At 63.4% G+C, this 14,794-nt stretch overlaps 1 protein-coding gene across 19 annotated transcripts in view; it reads right to left on the bottom strand.

Annotated features, from left to right (window-relative positions):
- Window positions 1-14,794, bottom strand: part of MCF2L (MCF.2 cell line derived transforming sequence like) — a 136,319-nt gene that overhangs the window by 49,898 nt on the left and 71,627 nt on the right. For all 19 annotated transcript variants that reach the window (XR_003519207.2, XM_027590167.2, XM_027590168.2 and 16 more), the window contains one exon: window positions 2,498-2,581. Coding sequence is in view for 18 of the 19 variants with exons in the window: in XM_027590167.2 (XP_027445968.1) it covers window positions 2,498-2,581 (84 nt within the window). In the remaining variant the exon portion in view is untranslated. The remainder of the gene's footprint in view (window positions 1-2,497; window positions 2,582-14,794) is intronic.

A 14,794-nucleotide genomic window follows, 5' to 3' on the forward strand; every position in this document is an offset into this window, starting at 1 on the left:
TCTGAAGGGGGCCATCCCTTTGGCAGCGTGAGGGGGGAGGGCACCAGGCGGGCGGGAGGACCTGAGAGGCTTTGCTGGCCGGGTATGTGGCTCGGGACCTGGGAAGAGGCGCTTGAAGAGGAGGCTGAGTTTGGTCTGGGGCTTACGTGGTCTGAACTGTCCCGCAAACAATCCGGGGAGGGGCTGAGAGCACGCAGAAGTCGCTGGGGCCCAGGCTCCAGGTCGGCCTGCTCGCCGGTGCCGGGGTGGCTGGAGACAAGCCCCCCTGAGGGGTGGGCCCATCTCTCCTGCCCCGGCCCCCTGTCCTGGCCTGTGTGATACAGCCTGAGTCAGGAGGTGTAGCTCTCCGGGCTGGGCCGCAAGACACGCAGTGTCTAGAACGCAGGTCCACCCTCCCTGCTCTGAGCTCCCTCCTGGGGAGGGTGCCCGCACTGCCAGGGAGGGAGCGGCCAGCGTCACGCAGGGGCTATGAAACGCCTCATGTGTGAGAGAAGCCCCCTGACGTTCCAGCCGGCCAGCGCCACCCGGGGAGAGAGAACCACGTGGCCGGCCCTTCCAGAATTCCCGCCCAGGGAATTAACAACAAACCAGTAAAAGGGCTTGTTTCGAGCCAAGTTTTGGGGCAGGCTGGGCAGCGAGCATGGGCTCCCCACATCCTGGATCTCACTGAAGCACACACAGGCAGCCCCCCGCCACGGCTCGGGCCACTGGGCACCTCCTGGCATTTCTCAGGCGTGTCCTGCGTTATCCTGCCAAATTACAATGATGTCCAAAAACAGCAGGTGTGATGGCCGTTGATGGAATGATACTGAAAACCTGACTGTGTCTGGGAGACCCAGGGAGGGGGGCAGATCCTCCTGACGAGTGCAAGGCACACCGCACAGGCGCTGGTGGGGAGGGGTCGGGCGCACCCCGAGCCACGCCGACATTCACCATGGAAGGTGCTGGGTGCGGCATGACATGGGACGGGCCCTCATCAGTGTCACTCAGCCAGATCCCCGGACGCACGCTCCTTCGTGTGGGAGGAGCCCGGGCCCCGTGAGGCCCAGCCCGCTAGGTCAGGCCCCCGGGGATGATCTCATAGCTCCCGAGGGGGTCCTTCGTCACGTCTGCACAGTCCCCTCCCAAACCGCCGGCTGGCGTTTGGATACTAGAGAAAAGGTGTGTCTCGGGGCAGGGGGGGGGGGGCTCAGGGCCGGCCTGTGGCCCTGCTTGCTCCCCAGGTAATGCCAGGAGCGGTGGGATTATGACCTGCAGGAAGGTCAAGGTCATGAGTCCTGGTCACTGGTGCACTAGAGCCATGAGCCTTTGGGGTCCTGAGGGGGCGAGAACAGGTTGGGGAGATGGGGGGAGCCGGCAGAGGGCCTGTAGCCTCCTGGCTAAGCATCTCGCTGCCGGGCACCACGACCCCTGTGCTGTCGAGGGGTTCTCCGTCCTCTGAAGGACACCCCGCTCCTCCCGCTGGGAGCAGCGCTTCCCCCAGTGACCAAGGCGCCACATGAAGCAAACCTGCTTTACTGCTAACTCGTCCCCACAGAGACCCCCGTCCTGCTGATAACCTTCGGTTCCCGCGGGGACCCCTGAACTCCAGGGCCACACATCAGGGACCACACATCAGGGCCACGCACCAGGGCCACACGTCAGGGTCGACATGTCAGGGCCACACATCAGAGCCACGTATCAGGGACCACATATCAGGGCCCAGCTGGAGGAGTGGCTTCCAGCCCAGGGGACGGGCAGGTGAGCCAGGGAAGGGCCAGGGCAGCCCTGCGGGTGCGGGGCTGGTGTGGGGGCTCATGAGGAGACAGAACCGTCCGCGTGTAGAGCCGTGCGCCGGAGAAGGGGAGGCCCCGATTGACAGCACAAGGACCCCATGGCAGGTTGTCTTGTCCATTGGGGGCCCCCCATGCAGCCATGAGGGCGGCTGCACAGGTGCAATCATAGCCTTAGCACCCATGACGCACGAGCTCTGTCCAGCGGCTGAGGTCACGCACCACGGCCAGCCAGCCAGGAGAGCAGGTTGTCCCACAGGGTGGAGGCAAACCGGGGCCTGAGGGGAGTGTGGCAGCCACGCAGGGTCTGGGGATATACCGGGGGACCCCAGGACAGGTGCTGGGGCTGAGTCGGCCGCTTGTCCATGTCGGCTGTGCTCTGGGGCCTTCTCTGCAGAAGCTAGGTGTGCTTGGCTAGGGAGGTCCCCGGCCCCTGGACGCTGCAAGAAGGAGGTCAGCTGTGCCCTATTTCTGCATCACCTGCCCCAGGAGCGTTCTGGAGTCTGCAGGCAGGAGCACTCGGGCTGCGTCGCTCTCAGGACCCTGAGCTGCCTCCCCCAGGCACCGCACAACATCTCCCGACCTTCGGGGGAATCCAAAGCAGGCCATGTTCTAGGCCTTGTCCCTGGTTCCCCGCGCCTGGACCAGGCCCACATAGTCACAGGAAACCAAGGGGTGCTCACAACCTGGCGCACAGACCCTCCCTCCTGCCCACCCGCGCTCACCAGACAGATATGCAAAGCGCTTCTTCAGCTGGTCCTGGATGTCTGCGGCGCAGAGTGGGGTGATGTCCCGGTGCATGATTTCATCTGCAGGGAGAGCAGACAGACACCACTGTCATTCGGTGGAAACCGCCTTACGCAGCCGCACACATCCACGAACACCAAAGGGGACCAGCGGTCACGTGCTCGGAAAAAGGGATTCCAGTTTCCAATGCGCAGAAACCTTTGTTTCTCAGCGCACAGGAAGCTGTGTGCCGGGTGGTTCATCAATATTTAAGATGTGGTGTGTGTCAGAGGCACAGTGAGGAGGTGGGCAGGTGGGAGGAGGGATGGACGCGCAGGCAGAAGGGCACAGGCACTTGAGGGTGGGAGTGAGGACAAGCTGCCAGCGAGCAGCACCCAGCCTCCACCCCTGCTCTGGAAGCGGTCTGGGCGCCCTCAGGGCCAGTGCGGCCCGGGCAGACGCCTGCAGGTCAGCGAGGTGGGCGCCCTCAGGGCCAGTGCGGCCCGGGCAGACGCCTGCAGGTCAGCGAGGAGACCTGGCCGCTGCTGCAGGTCTACACCCTCTATACACGCACGTGGGAACGTGCAGAGCCCTGTCCCATGCACGGGCCCCCTGCCTGCCTGACGCGGACACAGAGGAAGGGATGCCCAGCTGGGTCCCTGAGCCAGACGCCGGCGGGTAAGGGGACTCAGCCTGCAGTTGGCAAGTCCTAGATCAGGGGCCTGGGGTGGGGCTTTCGCGTGTCTCTGCAGAGCGCGTGGAGCTGGGGCGCCCGCCCTTGCTCTGGTGTGTGACAGCCTCGCTAGCGACCACGTGACCCTAGCTGAACGGCAGAATTTGCCTTCTGGGACATTAACACCATTTCTCCAAGGAGACTCAGGACCCATGCTGATGCTTCACAGATCCTGCCACACCCAGTTTAAGACCCAGGCCGTGAACAGCTTGGAGATCTGGGTCCAAGCTCTTCCACCCGGAAAATCCCTATGGCGGCAACAAGACGCTCCCTGCACGGACCAGCCTGGAAGCCTGCTCTTCTGGTCTTGCAAACAAGCCAGGGTAAACGGCGACACACTGGGCACATGGGCGGGTCCCCCGTGGAGCCGCCACCCACCCCAAGCCCGCCCAGACCCACAGGGCGGCGGTGGTGGAGGCTGGGGTCAGGAGGTGACAGCAGTCAGGGCTCATCACACTCAGAACGCGGGACCTGACAGGGAGGCCGCCGCCCATGGGCAATGAGGCATCTCCGCAGCAGCTCTCCTCTGTGGTAGGAAAACAGGGCTGAGAACAACTGATCTGAGAGTGTGGAGCGTGTTTCTAAATTCCAGACGATGTCCACACACACTCGTTTGCAGCTCGCAGCCTGGATGGGGGGCGGGGGCGGCGTTCAGATTCTCCTCCCCTCGGAAGGAGGGCGTAAGTGCACGGTTAATACTGCACCTGTGCCCCGGATCCTCGCCGTCAGCCTCTGTGAGCCCGGAGACGCACGCCACGGAGCACGGACCGTGGGGGAGGGGCAAGGCCTCTGGAAGTCTGGAGACGTGTCAGGGGCGGGTGAAAGTTGCAGACACTGAGCGGGCAAGTCCCTTAGCGGGCATCACTGGCACCTCAAGACTCCCACCAGACTCCACCAGCCCATCAGGAAAGACGACTATGGGCGTCCAGGCCTCTGACGGTGGATACTGCACGGACATCCTCAGGCTGCGTCCGCCTGGCAGAGCCTTCTGGGCAACACCTCCTCCCCAAGCTCCCAGGGTCCTGAGCTCAGTCCTGCATGAGCAGTCTGCTCTGTGCCCAGCTCACCTGACGGCACAGGGCTTTCCCACGTGCTAGGGACAGGCCTACTATTACCAACCATTCCTGTGCTGTCTGACAGAGGGATGGTCCCACTGGCCAGACCGCTGTCAACGTGAATGTGGTTCCTTGGGAGAGACATCTCTGGGCCTCGTCAACCACCCTCCTCCACAGGTGCTGGCCACTCTCGTGTTCCCAGAGCTCCTCCAATGGGTGGACCAGGTCCCTCAGGCCTCAGGGCCTTTGCATGAGCTGCTCCCTGTAATGTGTCTCCCATGTCTGCCGGCCGGTCCAATCTTACTCCATTCTTGGCCAAGAGGTCATGTCTTCAGGGAGGCCTTTCTCCACCTCCTGGCCTGAGCTGGGCCTCACGGTGCCCTGCACGCCTGCCGGAGCGTCTGCAGGCCACTACGAAAGCCCAGGGCCCGGCCCAGCACCCGCTGCGATAGGAGCTCAAAGAACTTGCGCTGAACAGAGGAAGCGAGGGGCACGTGACACGGTGACTTCCCACAGCAGCATCTGGAATCCAGCTAGTTCGGCAAAGTTCTTCCTGACATGCACACAGGCTGGTGCAGGATTTCTGGAGCCCGTGGACTTCTGACTGTGGGGGCATGTCAGCTTGCAGCCTCGCTGTGGATCCCACACTCGCAAGGTTTCTGGGGCAGAACGCATTCTAATACTGTCTTAGGTCAAAGGCCCCTTTTTAGGTGTGAACAATAGTGTCACTCTGCGCACAGCCCAAGCTGGAAACAGCACACAGGTGGGTCCACAGGCATGGACTCCATCTAGAGGTCCTTCCGGCTTATGTGGTCACTGCCCACTTCTCATAAAGCTGGAAATAAGTAAGGACCATGGCACGAGGAGCTTGTCGCTGTCACCTGCTTGCTTCTGCCCCGTGGGATCTGGACCTGCGGGTGCAGTGGGCAGTTCTTCCATGTGGGCCAGGCCCGCATTGTGCGGCAGAGGACACGGTGGACCGCTGGCTCAGCAGGAAATGGAGGAACCCTCGGGGGGACGGGCAGGCCTCCCCGGTGCTCCAGGGTCAGAAGTCTGGACAGGAAGGGGGTCGCCCCACCCGCGGGCCCAATAAGAGGGCCAGGCGAGGCCCCGCGCCTTCACAGAACGGCTCTGTGTGAGCACAATGCCGCATAGATAACTCCCTGTTTCCAGCATTCCTGTCTTAGCCAGACGTGAAAGGAGACCCCCGGGCAAGGAGCAAGAATCACGTCCGGGAGGTCAATGAGGGTCTGGTCTGGTCGCAGAGAGGGCAGCGCTTCCCATCGGGGCCCCGCAGGGGAAGGGCTGGGGGCCCAGCACAGGGCAGGAGACACATGGCCCACTCACCCCTTCGGCGGGAACCACCCCTCGCCTCACAGTTTAGCCACCCTGGGACCCGGCTCAGCTCCAGACTAGTCTGCCACCATCTAGGAGCCCGTTGGGACCATAGTGGCCCCCGGGTGCAGATGAAGACACGCAGCCCCGAGGCCCACGCTGCTCCTCAGAGCTCCAGGCTCTGCATCTCCCAAGGCTGCACACCCTTGCCTGGCGGGTCTGCAGCTCAGGCCTGCGTGGGAACCACCTGGAGGCCTCGGTAAGGTGCGCACAGAATGGGTGCCCTGCATCTCCTACCCTGCCTGCCCCACGCTGGCTGCAGTCCCAGCATGAGCTGTGCCTCCAGGTGACGCGGTGCTGAGGTCACACCCGTGTCCAGTCGGACAGACGGCAAGTCCGAGGCTGTGCTGTCCATGGCACACTCAGGGACGCCAGGAGGGTGTGTATCCGCCATCAAGCGGACGTTTGCCCGTTCATCAACACCCGTCTTATGAAGGGTGTCAGCCAGGTGGGCCGCGGGATGCACTGTGCACACCCACAGCAGGCCAGGACCCGCAGGGCGTCCCCACTCACACCTATACCTGGGCTTGCGGATACTCACAGCACACACTCCATGGGCTCTGAGTGAGACACAGCTTGGTACAAAGTAGCTTTTGGAACACTATCCCATAGGAAGGTAGCGGTGTCAGCCCGGCCCCAGGGGCTGCCTGAAGCCAGGCTTTGGCGGAAGCCCTGCTTAGCAGCCCCACACCTCTGTCTTTGCCACAGGCAGACAACCAAGCCCCGGTGACCCTCAGAGTCCTCCTCAACACAGGCTCCAGGCCACTTGGGCAAGCACGTGGAGAGGGCACAGGGGCCCAGGCCGGCGCGGGGCCCCCGAGTGTAGGCAGTGCTCACGACCTGCCTCCCAGCCAGCCCCGAGCGTTTCTCCGGCTCGGCTCCCGTGGTGGGGCCACTGGGGTCGGAGCCCCCGAAGGTCTCTGTGTGCAGCCTCCACAGTTGAGTGGACCCCGGGTTCCGGGGGCCGGCGGGGCAGCCAGGAGCTGCTCCAGTAACCGGCGGGGACGTGCCCAGCTCGTCCTCGCTAAAACGAAGACACGACTTTCGGGGAAGTCCGACATGAGGCCCGGCTGGGCCAACGGAGCAGAGAAGAAAAAACCTCCCCCCAACCCACCCAGGCCTCAGATCAGTCAAAAAGGCAAGCGTCTCTTGAACGTCTATGGCCGGTCGGCGCAGCGGTGGTACCAGAGAGTGTAGGAATCTGCTAAACTCAGGCTGGTGAGAGCAGCCGTGGGACTCTTCAGTCGATGCACGAGAAAACCCATCGTCGAGACGCCCGTGGTGGTGTCACTGTTACCAGGGACTCTTCACGTATCCACGCATCTGTCACAACCACCCGGCAGGCAGGAGCATTATATTCCGTCTGCTGGACAAGCAGCCCAAGGCACAGAGATGTCCAGAGACTTGCCAGAGACCACACAGCAGGGACCAAGGAGATGCTAGGAGCAGCACCTCAAAGGGAGGGACAGGGTACTGTCCATCTGAGGCTTGTCATGCGGGTGACTTTCAGGGACGGGTTCGTAAGTGCAGATGCTCCTTGGGGCTTGAAGGGCTCAACGGAGCAGAAGCAGGAGAAGTTGGACCTCTTGGTGAGCTTGGGCCCCGGCGACAGCGGACGGCAGGGTCCTGACCATCACGTGCTTCGGTGGGTCCCTGACCCTCGTGTCGGTGGTCAAATAAATGACATTCAGCCGATCCCAGAGGCACTGAAAATCACCCCATAGTTCTGTATTTGTTTTTCTTTGTCAGAGCCTGAGCAGCGTTCTGACTCGAGGTCGTAAATGCTGTCCCTGCTGCAGGTGGAGGAGACCGCGGGGTGGGTGGGGATCGGGCTCCTAAGCCCACAGTCAGGCCGCGGCCCTGGAGGCCCGGCTCAGGGAGCAGCCGCTAAGCACCTTTTAACCCGAATCCGACTGCGCACCGTGCCCAGGCCCCCAGGGCCCCTGGCATGCAGGGCTGCTGGTGCATCCGTGCGGCCTTCTGGGAGTCGCTCTGATGAGGGGCTAGAGCCAGGGGGCCGCAGTCCGCGTGCTGACTCACCTTTCCCACACGGGGCTCTCTGGTTTCCGGGTGTTCCTCTGCCTCCTGAGCTAGTTTTCGGCGCATCCTGCTTGCAGGGTGGCCGTGCGCGGTGCCTGGCGTGTGCGTGGGTGTCGAGCTGTCACCAATGCTCGGCATGCGCAGCCTGCCCTGGGCCCTGGCCGGCGCCCGGCTTTCTAAGTCACCGGGGCCGGGGGCATCGAGCCCACAGTGTTGTCCACGGTGTCTTCTCCTCGGCCGCCGTTACCGAGAACAACAACCACGGGAGACGGTGTTCGCTTCCACACGGCAAAGGACGCCAACGGCAGGTGTCACTGCTGCCCACAGGGGTCTCCGCCGCAGGCGCCAGGGGACTGCCAGTGTCCCCTCAGACGTGCAGCCTTGCACACACACACGCACACGCAGGGACGGGACGGGCACGCGCGGAGGGAACAGCACACAGGACTACGCGGGCAGCGCTAACGCGTCAGAACAGGTGTGAAAACATCTCCCCCCTTAAGTCAACATCAGACGTTTCCCCTCAAGACCTTGTTTCAGGACCAGCTCTGAAAACTGGAAGCCCTGTTAGAGGAGACAGTTCCTGACGTGGGCTCTGATCCCAGCCTGAGAAGACAAAGACCCACGTGCCGCAGGGGCACACACTGACACGTGCCCACGCCCTGCTCTCCCAAGTCCTCCTCACGCCCTGGATTCCATTTTCGGGTGCCACTGTCAGGCCCACTTCTGCCCCGACCTGGGCGAGCCCATGGGAAAGTGCTCCCTCGGCTGCAGCAGGGAGCCCAGGCCCCCCAAGCACAGCACCGCCCAGAGCACATGCCCTCCCTGCCTTCACACCACCTTGGGCTATTCTGGGCCATTCTGGACCATTCCTTGGGCCTGCCCTGCTCGCCCAGGGAGTCCCTGTGTCGGTGAGAAACCTCCTCATACCCTCAGTGCACGAGGGTCATCGCGTCTGATTCTGGGCAGGGGCGGGCCCCACGCTCGGAAGGCCCCGCGCTCGGGAGGCCCCATGCAGCCCCCTGCAGCCCCCCGCTGCAGTTTCAACGCTGCCGTCGCCGGTTCTGGCACTTGAGAGAGGAGAAGCCGGTGCCTGGAGCGGGTCCGGAGTAAGGGAGTGGGCAGCTGTGACATGCAGGGACAGAACAGAGGCTGCGTTTGGGGCGAGCGGGGCCCCCGAGTCACACGGCGCTCCACCCTGCCCTGGCGGCCCCTGGACCTTCGTTCCCATCCCTCTTCAGCAGCTTCGTTCCTACTTCCCCAGCCCCAGGCCAGCCCGAGCGGGCACTGTCGTGGAGCCGCTAGAGACGGGGAGAATGGCAGCAGGCCTGGGAGCGCCTCAGTGGGCGCCCTCTACCCTCCCTGGACCGAGGTGGAGGTCGGGGACCTGCAGTGGTGGGCTCCAGGCCCCCCCGTCAGCACTCGGCCCGCAGGCCAGCCAACCGAACCCCGAGGGAAGCCCCTCACCTGCTGGCTGGGGGTCCACACAGGTGGGTCAGGGAGGGAGGCTGGCTGCATGGGACGCTTCCCAGGGCTTGGGGCTGCCGCGAGGGGGCTGTGTGGCCAAGTCGCCCCATTCATGGGACTTTTTGCTGCAGCCCTCACGAATATGGCCTTCAGCTAGCAGGTGCTCCCTGAGCACATGGGCCCGGTTTTGTTTTAAGGCCCACAAAGGCAAGCACAGAAACTGGCCCAGACACGGAGCCTGAGCAGGTGCATGTCCACGAGTCCAGCTTGGGCCCTGCCCTGGACACAGCCCACTCAGCTCCGGCTGTCACCGTCGTGGCAGACGAGAGGGTGCTGGGCTGGGGGCTGGGGGAGAGAGGCCAAGCACTCACTCTCGGGCTGCCGCGCGGGTCGTGGGGCTGGGGTCCCGTCCAGGGGCTCCAGTGGCCAGGCCCACCACTGACTGCCGCTCGGGCCACGGGACCTGGAGCCCCTGGAACTGAGAAGGGTGCTCTTGCCACAAGCGAGGGCCTCCTCACACCCACACCCGGGTGTCCCCCCCGAGGCTGCCGTCACACACCTGTCCTTCCCAGAATGCTGACAGGGCTGGCCCCCACTTTTCCCAGAACCTCCCTGCAGCCATGGGCCACTGTGCTCACAGTGGTCAGATCTAGGACGGAGCATAGCCAGGAGCTCCCTTTGAACTTTTCTGAGTTTGAAATTCCTGTGAATTCTGAGTCACACTTCTGTTTAATTTAACAGAGCACCAAGTCGCCTCCCTGGCTCTGCGGCCAAGTGTGCACCTGCACAGGTTTGGGAACCAGGGATGGGACTCAGAAGGTTTCCAAAGTCCATGCCCCGCGGGGCTGGGGATCAGGCCGAAGACTGTCCTCCCCTGTGGGCAAGAGCAGGTATGCGGGCTCACCGCTGGCCTGGACACCGTACAGCCAGGGTGAGGCCAGCCGAGGGGCTTGGGAAGCTGAGACCACCCTCCCCCCCGCCGCGCCCTGCTGCCAAATGAGCGTCCACACGAGGAGGCTTGAAAGGAGGGTGACAAGGGCCTCTGGGCCACGGCTCAGAAACCCGACGGAGGCATAATGACAGGTTTTAAGGCACAAATATTGGGGAAGAGGGTGCACCCATAAAACTGAGAGTGCTGTTTGCTTTCGAAGCCATCAGGCCACACCGTGCCACGAGTGCCACTGCGAAGCCCTCTGTGCTTGGCGCACCTGGGAGCCAGCGACCGCAGAGCAGGGACGGCGGCACCTCACTGAGCTCCCAGAGAAGTGGCACGGGTGACACCTGTGGCCAGAAGTGGGGCTGGCGTGGCAGGCCCAGCGGGGAGGCCTCGTGGCCACCCTGCAGTCTGGGTTTATCACCCGTGGCTACACAGTGGGTTTTCAGTGCCCAGAACAGGATGAGGGGGTGAGGGAGATGCACGAGACCAGCTAGGCATCAGCCACACCAGCCTGACATGGGTGGACAGGTAGGCCAGGTGACGTGAATGGCGAGCCAGAACCACCCAGAACTCACTGACTGCAGTAAGCTCCTGCATCAAAGGTGAGGATCCATACTCGAGTCTCTGCACAAGGTATCTGCAGTCCTGTCATTTTTGGTAACGCTCCTGCTGGTGAACTCTGTGCTGTCCCAGGACAGAGAAGAATCTGCTCAGGTGGCCTGGACGAGGCCCCAGGACAGGGCAGTGGCCATTTCTGGCAGACAGAGCCGCTGGGCCCTCCCTGCAGCAGAACCAGCGCCCGTGGCCCCAGGAACACTGAGCCCAGCGAGCTCCTGGAACAGCACCTGGCTAGCCCTCGGGAGAGGGGTGCCGTGTGGACCAGCCCCTGAAGCTGAATAGGCTGATGCCCAAGGATCTCAGTGAGCTTCTGGAGCCAGGGAGGATGGAAGGAGAGAAGCTGAAAGAACCAGCCCCATCCCAAGTGTGCCCAACAACCAGCTGCGCATGCACACCCACAGAGTCAGACCAACGTCGCCTGCTCCTCAGAAACTGAAGCTTTGGGTCGTAGCAAAAGCAAATGCTGTCAGCCCAGAGCAGCACGGGTGACAGCATGCCGGCTGCACACCCCGGCTTTGGGCAGAGCCTCCCACGGCGCCAGCACCCCAAGAGCTGGGGGCACCCGGCCCGGAGTCCCCCAGGTCCACGTTATCAGCACCAGCATCTCTGCTGGCTCTCAAGTAGCAGGTACACCTACGCGTCACACACACACCAGGGACACACACCCCACATCCAGCCACTGCTGTTTAAAAACAAAGGAAATGTTTCTGATGGTGTTTTCTTATTTGTCAACATTAAAGAATCACAGATCAGGAAAATCACTGCCTCTGGTCCTTCCTCAGGGCAGGTGCTCGCGAGCATCCTTCCTCTGCATCCACCCTCAGAAGGCGGCTCACAGAACACGTGCACAAGAAGGGGAGGCGCGGTGCGGTCCGTCACTGACACCAACAGCAAGGTCCTTCCAGGCATCCCAGAGGCTCTCCAAAACTCTTCCCTGAATTGTAAGCAAGCACTTTATTCCTACTTTCTAAGCACCAAGAATTCTATAAATCTACAAGCAAACAAGAGGTCGCACTAACCTTCACTGAGACCTTGCACGTCTCGTCTACTCCGGGCCTCACCGTGGTGGCCTGCAGAGCAGGGGCACAGGTGCTCCAGGGACGCTGGCCCACCGGGAGCCCCCGCCCTGCTGGGCACGCACACGGGCCGGCGCGCGGGAGGCAGGGACGGACGGGGAGAGCTGGAGGAGGTGGGGCAGGTTTTGGTGGGGAGGGGTCACACACCACTGTTGACTTCACTGAGGTCATGAGGACAAGACAGGAGGCGCCCAAGCCTGTGATGCGGTCGCGGCTCAAACGCGCCGTCCTGTTCTGTGGTGTGAGTCGCCCCGGGACATGGACACGCCTGTGGCCTCCCCTTGGTCTCCTGTTGACTCAGGGCAGGTACCACCTCGACTATGAGGACGTGAAGGGCAACGTGGGCATCCTTGCTGGTAAACAGCAGGTGCCAATCAAACCCAGCATGCAACGACACAGGCCTGCAGGAGCGCAGCCCCCCGTGGGACCAAGACCCACCGCCACACACACCAACAGCTGCTTCCTCCTCAGGCAAACACCCTTGTTCTGGGAAACAGCAAATAGTTCGTGCGGATGGGAGACCCTCCAACCCTTATTACCCAGGCCCTCGCGGGATGCTCCTTCGAAAACCTGTGTACGGCGACAGCAACGTCTCCTGGAGGAACTCAAGTTACAAGAACCAGAACTAGTCCCCACTTAGGAAAACAAGCCGCCTCTGAAACAGCTCATGGTCGAACTGAAGAACCTCCTGGAACAGAATACACGTGTGGGGCGGCCGGGCACGCGGCGGGTGCCCTGAAAGCACGGCCCACCCACAGCCAAGCCTCGTGCAACACAGCGTCTCCCCCAGAGCCTCCTCCCTGACGTGCTGACCCCAGGCCCCAAGTCCAACACTCGCTGCACGTGCGACGCTGGTGTCCCACCCCGTCCTCATGGCCACCTCAGTGGCGGGCACATTCACCACACACCCAGGGCCTCCGTCATCAAACGGGAAATTTCGGATGTTTTCCAGTTGCCACTGATAGCTAAGATTTGACAGATTCATCAAATTTACAGAGATAGTTGATGAGCTCATTTGTCAACCTTTGGCAGAAGCACCTGCTGGAAAATGTACTTAGGACAAATCACTTCAAAATGAGCACCCTTCCATCCTCAGAACGGCAACAAGGGGACGTGGGCCGTGCCCACCCTCCGGCCGGGGCGGGAGCAGATCCCGCAGAGCCCCGGTGGCTGGCACTGTCTTGCGCTGGGCCCCCAGGCCTGCTTGGCTGCTGGACAGCCCTCCGTCGGGATGTGTGTGCCCCGGCAGCCGTGGGGCCAGTGCTGGCCCGAGTCGCTGCCAGGGACCGCAGCACTGACCCCCCAGGCTCTGGGGCTCCGGCCAGTGCACCACAAGCCCGTCTCCCAGAAAGCTCGAACAAAGGAGCCCCAGTGAGAGCTCCTTCCCACTTCCCGGGTGAGCACCTTTACGGCAGGGCAGGCACCCGCAGGGCCGGGTTGGGGGAGAAGGCAGTCACAGCCCCCCACCAGCGGCGGCGCCTGACAGGCCCCCTCTCAGCAGCGGGGCTCCTGCTCTGGCTCTGGCAACGCCCCACCCTGGACCCCGACAGGGCCAACCAGCCTTCGTCTGTGCAGCCCCTGTGGGGGGGGCCCCCCACACAGCGTCCCCAGAAGGCCCCCGCCTGCCCCCGCACCCAGTCCCCCACCCCTGCAGCACCAATGCACAGCCCGGACGCACCTGTGCTGGTCTTCAGGAGGAGCCACAGCCCGGAGAGGTCCTGCGACAGCAGGGAGATGAGGCTTAAGGTCATGCTGTCACCACCAACGCGCCCGCGTCAGGAGGCGGCGGCCTGCCTCCCGGAACGCCCGTCCTGGGCGCACAAAGGAAGGCGGCAGGGCTCCATTCCTGGGTGGCCCGCCAGCCTGCCCCCGGGGCCTTGGTGCTTGAGCCTCAGCTCTGCTCGCTAGATGTGCCTGCCAGGAGCTGCCCAGCCCCTGCAGCGAGGCTCCCGCGGCCCCAGCTCCATCCCCGCCGCCCGTCAGCACCCTCCCTGCGGGGGCCCCCAGCCCACAGGGGCGGGGCAGGGTCTGCCCCTCTGGCCCAGGGGCTCCAGTCTGTCCCGTCTGTCAGTCTGTGCTCCTCCAAGAGCTGTGTGCGTGCACGGCTGTTCACGCATGTGAACAGGTCCTGAGCAGCTGGGGCCTCAGATGCCCCCAAGGGCTAAGGACGGGAAAATATAAAGGGGAGGGGGACCCCTGGGGAGCTCATTAAAACGCAGGTTTGGTTTGGGCTGGGGATGGCGCTAACGAGCTCCCAGGTGACCAGGCTGCTAGTGGAGGACCAGGTCCTGGGCGGGAAGAGCCTGAGGGGCTGGAACGGAGCTGGAGCCCGCGCCCCACCGTCCTGAGCTGGACCAGGCTCTGGGGGCAGCCTTCACGGCCGCCTGCAGGTTAGCCCCACGGTTGGACTATAACGTCGCAGACTCGCGCGCGTTCCCACCGGCCTGGGCCTCAGGGGGCCACGGGGTCACCACGTCACGCTGGGGGAGCACTTTCACCACAGGGGCAGCCGCCCCACCCCCGCTGCACAACCCCCCTTCACTCACGCCTGTCACGTGGCCAGACTGACCTGCGGGACAATTCCAATCCCCTCCTTCCTGTCCACTCCGCCCCGAGGCTCCCCCACCGACACCGGCGGGCACAAGGCTTCACGCGCTGCCCCAGGGACGGGCCGGGGCCATTCAAGCCCACCAGGCTGCGCGCCCCTGGCTCATGGCCAGGACTTCAGAGCCAAGCCAATCCAGCCTGTCCCATGGCTGCACTCGCCAGCATGGCCCCAGCCCACGGCAGCGGGTCCACCGGACCCCAGACCCTGCACAGCCCCCCCGCACACCTCCAGGTCAGATGCAAGGAGGCCCACACCACATGAGGAACCAGCAGCCAAAGCAGCTCTGGGAAAGAAGTACACCACACCCAAGGCTCCGCCACCAGAGGGACGTGGCTTTTCAGCAGGAGGAGGACAGGGGCGCATGGTGGAG

The sequence above is a fragment of the Zalophus californianus genome, chromosome 3, assembly GCF_009762305.2.
Source record: "Zalophus californianus isolate mZalCal1 chromosome 3, mZalCal1.pri.v2, whole genome shotgun sequence".
Lineage (NCBI taxonomy): Eukaryota > Metazoa > Chordata > Mammalia > Carnivora > Otariidae > Zalophus > Zalophus californianus.